This window comes from Oncorhynchus keta, chromosome 23 (assembly GCF_023373465.1).
Source record: "Oncorhynchus keta strain PuntledgeMale-10-30-2019 chromosome 23, Oket_V2, whole genome shotgun sequence".
Taxonomy (NCBI): Eukaryota; Metazoa; Chordata; class Actinopteri; order Salmoniformes; family Salmonidae; genus Oncorhynchus; species Oncorhynchus keta.
In genome coordinates, this window is record NC_068443.1 from 12,953,244 (window position 1) to 12,966,446 (window position 13,203).

At 42.7% G+C, this 13,203-nt stretch overlaps 1 protein-coding gene across 1 annotated transcript in view; it reads right to left on the reverse strand.

The window, feature by feature from the left end:
• The window catches only part of LOC118402489 (protein unc-13 homolog A-like), a 113,744-nt gene that overhangs the window by 8,308 nt on the left and 92,233 nt on the right, over positions 1-13,203 (reverse strand). The window contains exons 36-44 of the mRNA XM_052477407.1: positions 11,885-12,008; positions 9,653-9,709; positions 9,094-9,174; positions 8,757-8,904; positions 8,152-8,208; positions 7,525-7,617; positions 7,092-7,251; positions 2,993-7,009; positions 298-460 (exon numbers count right to left, since the gene is read on the reverse strand). Coding sequence (XP_052333367.1) covers positions 6,718-7,009; positions 7,092-7,251; positions 7,525-7,617; positions 8,152-8,208; positions 8,757-8,904; positions 9,094-9,174; positions 9,653-9,709; positions 11,885-12,008 — 1,012 coding nt within the window. The 3' untranslated portion in view covers positions 298-460; positions 2,993-6,717. The remainder of the gene's footprint in view (positions 1-297; positions 461-2,992; positions 7,010-7,091; positions 7,252-7,524; positions 7,618-8,151; positions 8,209-8,756; positions 8,905-9,093; positions 9,175-9,652; positions 9,710-11,884; positions 12,009-13,203) is intronic.

A 13,203-nucleotide genomic window follows, 5' to 3' on the forward strand; every position in this document is an offset into this window, starting at 1 on the left:
TATTAAACTACTACGATGGCTTGATGTGGTATTATTAAACTACTACGATGGCTTGATGTGGTATTATTAAACTACTACCATGGCTTGATGTGGTATTATTAAACTACTACCATGGCTTGATGTGGTATTATTAAAACTACTACGATGGCTTGATGTGGTATTATTAAACTACTACCATGGCTTGATGTGGTATTATTAAACTACTACCATGGCTTGATGTGGTATTATTAAACTACTACGATGGCTTGATGTGGTATTATTAAACTACTACGATGGCTTGATGTGGTTTTATTAAACTACTACGATGGCTTGATGTGGTATTATTAAACTACTACGATGGCTTGATGTGGTATTATTAAACTACTACGATGGCTTGATGTGGTATTATTAAACTACTACGATGGCTTGATGTGGTATTATTAAACTACTACCATGGCTTGATGTGGTATTATTAAACTACCTTGATGGCTTGATGTGGTATTATTAAACTACTACCATGGCTTGATGTGGTATTATTAAACTACTACGATGGCTTGATGTGGTTTTATTAAACTACTACGATGGCTTGATGTGGTATTATTAAACTACTACGATGGCTTGATGTGGTATTATTAAACTACTACGATGGCTTTATGTGGTATTATTAAACTACTACGATGGCTTGATGTGGTATTATTAAACTACTACCATGGCTTGATGTGGTATTATTAAACTACCTTGATGGCTTGATGTGGTATTATTAAACTACTACGATGGCTTGATGTGGTTTTATTAAACTACTACGATGGCTTGATGTGGTATTATTAAACTACTACGATGGCTTGATGTGGTATTATTAAACTACTACGATGGCTTGATGTGGTATTATTAAACTACTACGATGGCTTGATGTGGTATTATTAAACTACTACGATGGCTTGATGTGGTATTATTAAACTACTACGATGGCTTGATGTGGTATTATTAAACTACTACGATGGCTTGATGTGGTATTATTAAACTACTACCATGGCTTGATGTGGTATTATTAAACTACTACCATGGCTTGATGTGGTATTATTAAACTACTACCATGGCTTGATGTGGTATTATTAAACTACTACGATGGCTTGATGTGGTATTATTAAACTACTACGATGGCTTGATGTGGTATTATTAAACTACTACGATGGCTTGATGTGGTATTACTAAACTACTACCATGGCTTGATGTGGTATTATTAAAACTACTACGATGGCTTGATGTGGTATTATTAAACTACTACGATGGCTTGATGTGGTATTATTAAACTACTACCATGGCTTGATGTGGTATTATTAAACTACTACGATGGCTTGATGTGGTATTATTAAACTACTACGATGGCTTGATGTGGTATTATTAAACTACTACGATGGCTTGATGTGGTATTATTAAACTACTACGATGGCTTGATGTGGTATTATTAAACTACTACCATGGCTTGATGTGGTATTATTAAACTACTACGATGGCTTGATGTGGTATTATTAAACTACTACGATGGCTTGATGTGGTATTATTAAACCTACTACGATGGCTTGATGTGGTATTATTAAACTACTACGATGGCTTGATGTGGTATTATTAAACTACTACCATGGCTTGATGTGGTATTATTAAACTACTACCATGGCTTGATGTGGTATTATTAAACTACTACGATGGCTTGATGTGGTATTATTAAACTACTACGATGGCTTGATGTGGTATTATTAAACTACTACCATGGCTTGATGTGGTATTACTAAACTACTACCATGGCTTGATGTGGTATTATTAAACTACTACCATGGCTTGATGTGGTATTATTAAACTACTACCATGGCTTGATGTGGTATTATTAAACTACTACGATGGCTTGATGTGGTATTATTAAACCTACTACGATGGCTTGATGTGGTATTATTAAAACTACTACGATGGCTTGATGTGGTATTATTAAACTACTACCATGGCTTGATGTGGTATTATTAAACTACTACCATGGCTTGATGTGGTATTATTAAACTACTACGATGGCTTGATGTGGTATTATTAAACTACTACGATGGCTTGATGTGGTATTATTAAACTACTACCATGGCTTGATGTGGTATTATTAAACTACTACCATGGCTTGATGTGGTATTATTAAACTACTACGATGGCTTGATGTGGTATTATTAAACTACTACGATGGCTTGATGTGGTTTTATTAAACTACTACGATGCCTTGATGTGGTATTATTAAACTACTACGATGGCTTGATGTGGTATTATTAAACTACTACGATGCCTTGATGTGGTATTATTAAACTACTACGATGGCTTGATGTGGTATTATTAAACTACTACGATGGCTTGATGTGGTTTTATTAAACTACTACGATGCCTTGATGTGGTATTATTAAACTACTACGATGGCTTGATGTGGTATTATTAAACTACTACGATGGCTTGATGTGGTATTATTAAACTACTACCATGGCTTGATGTGGTATTATTAAACTACTACGATGGCTTGATGTGGTATTATTAAACTACTACCATGGCTTGATGTGGTATTATTAAACTACTACCATGGCTTGATGTGGTATTATTAAACTACTACCATGGCTTGATGTGGTATTATTAAACTACTACGATGGCTTGATGTGGTATTATTAAACTACTACGATGGCTTGATGTGGTATTACTAAACTACTACCATGGCTTGATGTGGTATTATTAAAACTACTACGATGGCTTGATGTGGTATTATTAAACTACTACGATGGCTTGATGTGGTATTATTAAACTACTACCGTGGCTTGATGTGGTATTATTAAACTACTACCATGGCTTGATGTGGTATTATTAAACTACTACCATGGCTTGATGTGGTATTATTAAACTACTACGATGGCTTGATGTGGTATTATTAAACTACTTGATGGCTTGATGTGGTATTATTAAACTACTACCATGGCTTGATGTGGTATTATTAAACTACTACGATGGCTTGATGTGGTATTATTAAACTACTACGATGGCTTGATGTGGTATTATTAAACTACTACCATGGCTTGATGTGGTATTATTAAACTACTACGATGGCTTGATGTGGTATTATTAAACTACTACCATGGCTTGATGTGGTATTATTAAACTACTACGATGGCTTGATGTGGTATTATTAAACTACTACCATGGCTTGATGTGGTATTATTAAACTACTACCATGGCTTGATGTGGTATTATTAAACTACTACGATGGCTTGATGTGGTATTATTAAACTACTACGATGGCTTGATGTGGTATTATTAAACTACTACCATGGCTTGATGTGGTATTATTAAACTACTACCATGGCTTGATGTGGTATTATTAAACTACTACCATGGCTTGATGTGGTATTATTAAACTACTACCATGGCTTGATGTGGTATTATTAAACTACTACGATGGCTTGATGTGGTATTATTAAACTACTACGATGGCTTGATGTGGTATTATTAAACTACTACGATGGCTTGATGTGGTATTATTAAACTACTACCATGGCTTGATGTGGTATTATTAAACTACTACCATGGCTTGATGTGGTATTATTAAACTACTACGATGGCTTGATGTGGTATTATTAAACTACTACCATGGCTTGATGTGGTATTATTAAACTACTACCATGGCTTGATGTGGTATTATTAAACTACTACCATGGCTTGATGTGGTATTATTAAACTACTACCATGGCTTGATGTGGTATTATTAAACTACTACGATGGCTTGATGTGGTATTATTAAACTACTACCATGGCTTGATGTGGTATTATTAAACTACTACGATGGCTTGATGTGGTATTATTAAACTACTACCATGGCTTGATGTGGTATTATTAAACTACTACCATGGCTTGGGCATTGACACTTCTACTAGCCAACACAAGTCTTTGAAAAACACTAGCTGGTCCATTTGAGTTGGTCCATTCATCACAATCTTTGCAAAGTCATCCTCTGGAAAAGTCAGACCAGGAGCTGACTGAACAGCAGATAGGAGAGATCTTAAATTGAAATTCATTCTCTCCAATGTACAGTATTCCCAAAGTATTTCCCTCTATGCCAAGAAAAACACACACATGTCCTATGAGAAGGAAATTGAGATGAGTCCATTATAACAGGGAATTTCCCACTCAGTGGTCCAATGAAAATGTGGGATTGGCATTCCACTCCTTGGATCATGGTATTGCAGTTGGAATTCCTGGGCATGCCACAGGTTTCCAGTGATTAGGGGTTATATTGCTTGCCTCTACATACCACAAATAAACACTGAAATCAGGTAGGACAGAAAAGACGGACACAGACAGACACACACACAGCTATACTCCAAAATGGGCTAAAGCTTATCCTCAGAAAAATGCAGGGCCAAATTGTCAAAACAGACAAATAGGTATTGCCTTAAAAACACAGAAATAGATGATTGAAGAGGCAGTCAGAGAAACCATGCAGTTGCTCTGTAGTGACCTTATGGCATACAGTGAGCTCAAAGTATTGGGACAGTGACACATTTGTTGTTGTTTTGGCTCTGAACTCCAGCACTTTGGATTTGAAATAACACAATGACTATGAGGTCAAAGTGCAGACTGTCAACTTTACTTTTAAGATATTGTCATCCATATCGGGTGAACCATTTAGAAATTACAAAAAGTATTGGGACAAATTCACTTCACATGTATTAAAGTAGTCAAGCGTGTAGTATTTGGTCCCATATGCCTAGTACCCAAAGTCTACATCAAGCTTGTGACTCTACAAACTTGTTGGATCCATTTGCGGTTTGTTTTGGTTGTTTCAGATCATTTTGTGCCCAATAGAAATTATTGGTAAATAATGTATCGTTTAATTTTAGAGTCACTTTTATTGTAAATAAGAATATAATATGTTTCTAAACACTTCTACATGAATATAGATGCTATGGCTAATCCTGAATTAATTGTGAATAATGATGAGTGAGAAAGTTAGACACACAATATCATACCCCCAAGACATGCTAACCTCTCACCTTTACAATAGCATGGGATGTTAGCATGTAGCAATCTGAAACACAACCAAAACAAACATGCAAATGAATCCAAAAAAATTGTAGAGTCACAAGCTTGATGTTGTCATTACGTGCTGTGAATATGGGACCAAATACTGAAATTTGAACTACTTTAATACCCATATAAGTGAATTTGTCCCAATACTTTTGGTCCCTTAAAATGGGGGGATTATGTACAAAAAGTTTCTAAATGAAAAGTCATTGTATCATTTCAAATCCAAAGTGCTGCAGTTCAGAGCCAAAACAACAACAAAATGTGTCACTGTCCCAATAGTTCTGGTGCTCACTGTATATAGTGGCCTATGGGTTAGTTTTATCTTATGGCCCATAGCACAGAAAACATATTTATTAAATTCTCACAGACACAGACGGGAGAAGTGACCAGGCAGTGTCTATGTAATGTCTATGTCTGCTGGTCCTGTAGCCCTTTGCAGTATTTGTGCACTTTCAAGGGAACATAGAAGGGGGTTTATGAGGGGTTGAATCAACCATCTATTGGCTAGTATTACTCCTTTATAGTAATGTCAGGCCAGGGCCATTGCTAGGGTAGGTGAGTATGTAAAAAGAGCAGACCATCTTCAAAAGGTACATGTTTGGGTCTGCGGCACCATCTCAGTGTCTATATACAACATGGCCATATGGTGTGTTCCAAACACGCTAACATCCAACAACTCTGATCCAAACCTAGGCTATCCTCAACCCACGTGAAAGACTGGCGTGTCTTACAAAATACACATTCATATCAAACGTCGGCACATTCTTCATTCCTCACTTAGTTTTTTACTGGATAGTAGTTTTCTTCATGGTTACAAAGGTTATTATTATGTTAACCCTTATTATACCAGGTTATATGCACCGTGCACACAGGTATAAGGTGTCAAGTGTCCGTGGGGGGCGGGGTCTGTACAGCTGTTGCCGTGGTATCAGCTAATTAATCACAGTGTTCTCTGAGAATTGGGTTCAACATGCAGGAAGTACATCATCACACGAGGTAGGATGAAACTGCACCCAGACGCTGATCTAAGATCAATGTTACATTTCCCTCTCCCCAACAGGGAAAGCCAGGACAACTGTGTAAGCTGATCCTAGATCTGTCACTGAGGTCTACTTCTACCCAGAGCACATCACATGACAGGAAGACTGAGCACAACATAGAGAAAAGGAAAGAGAGCGAAAGAGAACAACACACTGATAAACCCACAGACAGAATAATAGGAACAGACGGAGAAGTAAGAGTTGGGGTTTAGGGCTGCTCTCTTGAACATGCCGAGAGGTCAAAGTGCAAAGTCATCTGTCTCTATAACTCCACCATAACTCATCAGGTGATATTTGTTTCTCATATTTATGCATTAAATATATATAAAATGTGTAATATGCAAGAGTGAAAGAGAGATAATGAGAGAGAGAGCAGTAGAAATGGATTGATAAATTGATTGGTTCATTGACAGGTGCTCAAAGGAACTGTTGGTCACCTCTGTGTTTGTGTACATTTGATAATCATTATGTGATTAGAGATGATTAGTGTGTTCATGACTGTGTTTATATGACATAAACATGCCAGTATTGTATTAGTAACTGTGTGTGTGTGTGTATATCTAAATTAGTATCTTGATCACTAGGCCCATCTCTACTCTCCCTCTCAGCTCGCCCGTCCCTCCTCGGCAGAGCGCTGGTCTGACTTGAGCTTGACAAACTCTTTGGCCACGTCGTCGTTGTTGCGTTGGGACAGGATCCTCAGTACCGTCAGGCCCGTCTCGTCCATATGGACCCTCTTCCCCAGGGGGAGCCAGCATGTCATGCTGCCCCGGGAGGCCATGTCCTTCAACTGCATCAGGGCCATGCCCACCGTACGGTCCTCCCTGGCGAAGCAGTAGTCTTTCACACACACCTGAAGCTCATAGCCCTCCGGACCCAACTCACTGCCCAAGGAACTGGAGAGGAGACAGAGGAGAGGTTTGTTAGATAGCACACACACACAGACCCCCCCATCAGACAGAAACCTGATAAACTCACTACTGGAAGGTCTCGTTGAACTTGGGCGACCAGCTGTTATTCTTGGACTTGGTGGCGTGCTTCCTCTTTTTGTCAGTGAGGTGGGGACCAATGATGTAGACCTCCACGAAGGGACGAAATATCCCCTGGGTCTGCCACTTAATGTCATTAGCAGCAATCACTGAGCGAGTGAGCGAGAGAGAGAGAGAGAGAGAAGGTTGATGAGAGAGGAGGGAAAGAGGTGCAGAAAGAGGTGCATGAGGAGGGTTGTTTGAAGAAGATGAGCAGAGATGACATGTAGCTAGTTTGTAGTGCATTTCAAAGAAGCTCAAGTCTAGTGCAATTAGAACGCATGTAAAGCCCATCATCACCCCTACCTTACGCACTCCCGTTCACCTCCCCCTCCCCCTCACCCCTCCCCCTCAGCCCCTCCCTCCATCGCTTCCTCTCTCACCTCTCACAGTGATCTTGTGTTCTCCAGTGTTGGGATGGGTATAGATCTCCACGTGCATTACCACCTCTCCGATTGGCTCCTCCACTCCTGACCCTGCCAGAGGTCAAGAGTTAACCACCACATCAGACACACAGAGTTGAGATCACTGCTGTTGACCATAGCCCTCTGACCCCCCCTCTCTCTGTGTGTGTGTGTGTGTGTGTGTGTGTGTGTGTGTGTGTGTGTGTGTGTGTGTGTGTGTGTGTGTGTGTGTGTGTGTGTGTGTGTGTGTGTGTGTGTGTGTGTGTGTGTGTGACACATTTGAATAGTTCTGAGCTAAATGTAAAAATGGTGTTGATTTCACAAGTTTAAAAAATGAAGGAAAATCAGCTCTATGAATTGGTACTTTCTGGGGGATCGAACCTGTTTAGAAAAAAAATAGGGTTTCTGCTCGGAACAGAACGATTGGTACTAAAACAAACACACATGTACACACACCTCTTGGTAACGAGATGAGCAAGACTGTAATTCACTAATTGAGGGTAATTCTCCTGAAAACACCTGTTTAAAATGGATAGGTGTAGAGAGAAGGAGAGGGAGGAAGAAATTGAGGGGTGGGTGGGGGTATGCACGGTCACAGGCACTTACCCTTTTCTGGTAATGTGTCTTCGTTGAGGGTATACCTGACCCCCTTCCCTCCATGGACTAGCAGAGAGAGAGGGAGAGAAGACACCTCAGTAGGATGTATTCTTTTAACACATTTCACAATGACAGTTAGCATTAAAAAAAATAGTTCAGACACACAGGCAGATAGACACACACACAGCCAGCGAGCCAGCCAACCAGCCAGACCACTAGCCAGGTAGCCAACCAGACCCCTAGCCAGGCAGCCAACCAGACCACTAGCCAGGCAGCCAACCTGACCACTAGCCAGACAGCCAACCTGACCACTAGCCAGACAGCCAACCTGACCACTAGCCAGACAGTCAACCTGACCACTAGCCAGACAGCCAACCTGACCACTAGCCAGACAGACAGAGCACTACTAGCCAGACAGACAGACCACTACTAGCCAGACAGACAGACCACTAGCCAGACAGACAGACCACTACTAGCCAGACAGACAGACCACTACTAGCCAGACAGACAGACCACTAGCCAGACAGACAGACCACTAGCCAGACAGACAGACCACTACTAGCCAGACAGACAGACCACTAGCCAGACAGACAGAGACAGAGGGTGTGACGTACCCTGAGCGTTTTGTGAAAGGACAAACTTCCTGATGAGCTTGTCAGTGTGTTGTGTGTAGAGGGACAGGGCGTAGTGCAGAGACTTCAGGTCAGGACTCTTCTCCAGGAACGTCTTCTTCAGACCCACACCACCCGCATGGAAGTATTGCTGCAGGGGCAGAGGTCAACAGGCAGTGTTATTTATCCTTAGAGAGATGTAACATAGTATATCCCTTGTTATAAGACATCCCAAAGGCTCGGACATGCTTATAACAAGTTATGAAGCATCATACAGTAGCAGACATATTATTTACTGCATAGTACATATTATACATGCTGTACATGTAGTATACGGTACCTTAATGGTGTCCAATGCCAGCTCTATGATGGCACACTGTTTAGGGGAGAGAGCCTTGGCCTCCTCTCTCACAATGTGCTCCTGCAGTGTACCAGGAAACAGACAACAGAGTTAATGTAACAATGTAGGTAATACGACACAATACACCCCAGGACTGCATTTTATATGAAACATGCTGTAGAAATCAAGAAAGGAACTCATCCTAATGTGTCATCATAAAGGAACTCATCCTAATCTGTCATCATAAAGGAACTCATCCTAATTTGTCATCATAAAGGAACTCATCCTAATGTGTCATCATAAAGGAACTCATCCTAATCTGTCATCATAAAGGAACTCATCCTAATGTGTCATCATAAAGGAACTCATCCTAATGTGTCATCATAAAGGAACTCATCCTAATCTGTCATCATAAAGGAACTCATCCTAATCTGTCATCATAAAGGAACTCATCCTAATGTGTCATCATAAAGGAACTCATCCTAATTTGTCATCATAAAGAAACTCATCCTAATTTGTCATCATAAAGGAACTCATCCTAATATGTCATCATCATTACCTTGAGCTTAGAAAGCTGACCCAACTCCTTAGCTGCATTAAAGATCATCTGAGTGCCCTGTGATGGAGAGAGAGCGAGTGAGAGTGAGTGAGAGAGAGTGAGAGTGAGTGAGAGAGAGTGAGAGTGAGTGAGATAAGGGTGATGGTGGTGAGAGAAGAGGGGGAATTGGGTTGGGTAGGTGGTGCAGAGAGCGGAGCATGAGGGGGAGAGTTGTTTGAAGAAGATGAGGAGAGTACAAATTACACATACATGTAGTTAATCATGTCACAATAAAGAATGGGGGAAAAAGACATGTGCAGGAGAGGTTTCAAATCCAGTACGGGATTGTGTGGTAACCTCCAATCCATTCAACACACAGGCAACACTGTAGTGGAAGGACACGTTCCTTCTAAAAGAAAAACGTGACAAGGAGAAAAATATGAGACAGGTAAAGGAGGGGAGGAAGAGGAGAAAGGGGACTAAGGAGGGGAGGAAGAGGAGACAGGGGACTAAGGAGGGGAGGAAGAGGAGAAAGGGGACTAAGGAGGGGAGGAAGAGGAGAAAGGGGACTAAGGAGGGGAGGAAGAGGAGAAAGGGGACTAAGGAGGGGAGGAAGAGGAGAAAGGGGACTAAGGAGGGGAGGAAGAGGAGACAGGGGACTAAGGAGGGGAGGAAGAGGAGAAAGGGGACTAAGGAGGGGAGGAAGAGGAGACAGGGGACTAAGGAGGGGAGGAAGAGGAGAAAGCGGACTAAGGAGGGGAGGAAGAGGAGACAGGGGACTAAGGAGGGGAGGAAGAGGAGACAGGGGACTAAGGAGGGGAGGAAGAGGAGACAGGGGACTAAGGAGGGGAGGAAGAGGAGACAGGGGACTAAGGAGGGGAGGAAGAGGAGAAAGGGGACTAAGGAGGGGAGGAAGAGGAGACAGGGGACTAAGGAGGGGAGGAAGAGGAGAAAGGGGACTAAGGAGGGGAGGAAGAGGAGACAGGGGACTAAGGAGGGGAGGAAGAGGAGACAGGGGACTAAGGAGGGGAGGAAGAGGAGAAAGGGGACTAAGGAGGGGAGGAAGAGGAGAAAGGGGACTAAGGAGGGGAGGAAGAGGAGACAGGGGACTAAGGAGGGGAGGAAGAGGATAAAGGGGACTAAAGAGGGGAGGAAGAGGAGAAAGGGGACTAAAGAGGGGAGGAAGAGGAGAAAGCGGACTAAGGAGGGGAGGAAGAGGAGACAGGGGACTAAGGAGGGGAGGAAGAGGAGAAAGGGGACTAAAGAGGGGAGGAAGAAGAGAAAGGGGACTAAAGAGGGGAGGAAGAGGAGAAAGAGGACTAAGGAGGGGAGGAAGAGGAGACAGGGGACTAAGGAGGGGAGGAAGAGGAGACAGGGGACTAAGGAGGGGAGGAAGAGGAGAAAGGGGACAGGAAGAGGAGAAAGGGGACTAACGGGGAGGAAAGGTGCTGTATTCCAGTGGCACCAGGTCAGGTATTCCATGGCTCAGCCGTGCACCATGCTAATTTCTAACGTACAGACAAGGTTTGATAATGACAGTATACAATGCACTCAAATCAAGCCCTCTCCTCCTATCCACTAGTCACTCATGTAGATCTGGAGGGAGTGGATAGGTGTTAGCCTTACTGCTTACAACAACCCAATCCTTCTGGAGTTTACAAGTAGGCCAGGGGCTGGTGATAAATCTGAGACAGGGAGGGGGTTACACTGAGTAGCATGGGGGACAAGAGGAGTGATGTCACAGGTAGCAGAGGACTCCGTGTGTCCGTGCTGACAGACATCATACAGGGAGAAACACACACTCATTCACGCGAGCACACACACACACACACACACACACACACACACACACACACACACACACACACACACACACACACACACACACACACACACACACACACACACACACACACACACACACACACACACACACACACACACACACACACAGTACTTACTATAACCTGAGGAGGAGAGGGTGGGGCGATGGCGAGAGAGAGGGGGTCAGTGAAACTGCACAGGCCCATCTCAACAAATCAACAACCAAGAAGTAACCATTGAATCCTCTACATCTTATTCTAGCCAAAGTGTACGTTCACAACTTCATATTTCTAAATGAATGGTAGATACTGTATTATACCATTGAAAATAATTTGTAAAGACTGGAAGCAGAGAGAATGTAATGGAAGAGAATTATGCTCAGGTTTTTAGACATAAGGAAATGTGTGTGTACGTGTGTGTGTTTCTCACCGACTGGTCTGTGAACGGGGGAAGCACAATGCTTTTCTCCATAGTGTTAATGACCAGTTTCCACAGTTCCTTCAGCACTCTCTTCAGCACAGTCTTCTCACAGATCTTAGCAAACAGCGACAGACTAGAGGAGAGAATACATCTTAGTATACCCATGCAGAAGAAGAGAGAGAGGGTGTGTGTGTGTGTGTGTGTGTGTGTGTGTGTGTGTGTGTGTGTGTGTGTGTGTGTGTGTGTGTGTGTGTGTGTGTGTGTGTGTGTGTGTGTGTGTGTGTGTGTGTGTGTGTTAGTGTGTGAGTGTCTGCATTTTCAACCTGTTTTAATCTTCAACAGATTGTTGACGATTATATAGATAATGTACATGGATGTAACATCTGCTGAACATCATCCCCTCAGGTTGTCCAATTTGCAGCAACAATCATATGTTCCAAAACCAGGCCAACTCCTATATTGTTGTGACTGTGTCACCCTTACATCACATTCACAGCCTGACCTGCTTCTGACTCTCAACCCGCATCCTTCTATCAGGGCCCCAGACGAGACGGCTGCCTATTTTACCAGACGAGACGGCTGCCTATTTTACCAGACGAGACGGCTGCCTATTTTACCAGACGAGACGGCTGCCTATTTTACCAGACGAGACGGCTGCCTATTTTACCAGATGAGACGGCTGCCTATTTTACCAGATGAGACGGCTGCCTATTTTACCAGATGAGACGGCTGCCTATTTTACCAGACGAGACGGCTGCCTATTTTACCAGACGAGACGGCTGCCTATTTTACCAGACGAGACGGCTGCCTATTTTACCAGATGAGACGGCTGCCTATTTTACCAGACGAGACGGCTGCCTATTTTACCAGACGAGACGGCTGCCTATTTTACCAGATGAGACGGCTGCCTATTTTACCAGACGAGACGGCTGCCTATTTTACCAGATGAGACGGCTGCCTATTTTACCAGATGAGACGGCTGCCTATTTTACCAGATGAGACGGCTGCCTATTTTACCAGACGAGACGGCTGCCTACTTTACCAGACGAGACGGCTGCCTATTTTACCAGATGAGACGGCTGCCTATTTTACCAGACGAGACGGCTGCCTACTTTACCAGACGAGACGGCTGCCTATTTTACCAGATGAGACGGCTGCCTATTTTACCAGATGAGACGGCTGCCTACTTTACCAGACGAGACGGCTGCCTACTTTACCAGACGAGACAGCTGCTCTACTTTACCAGATGAGACGGCTGCTCTACTTTACCAGACGAGACGGCTGCCTACTTTACCAGACGAGACGGCTGCTCTACTTTACCAGACGAG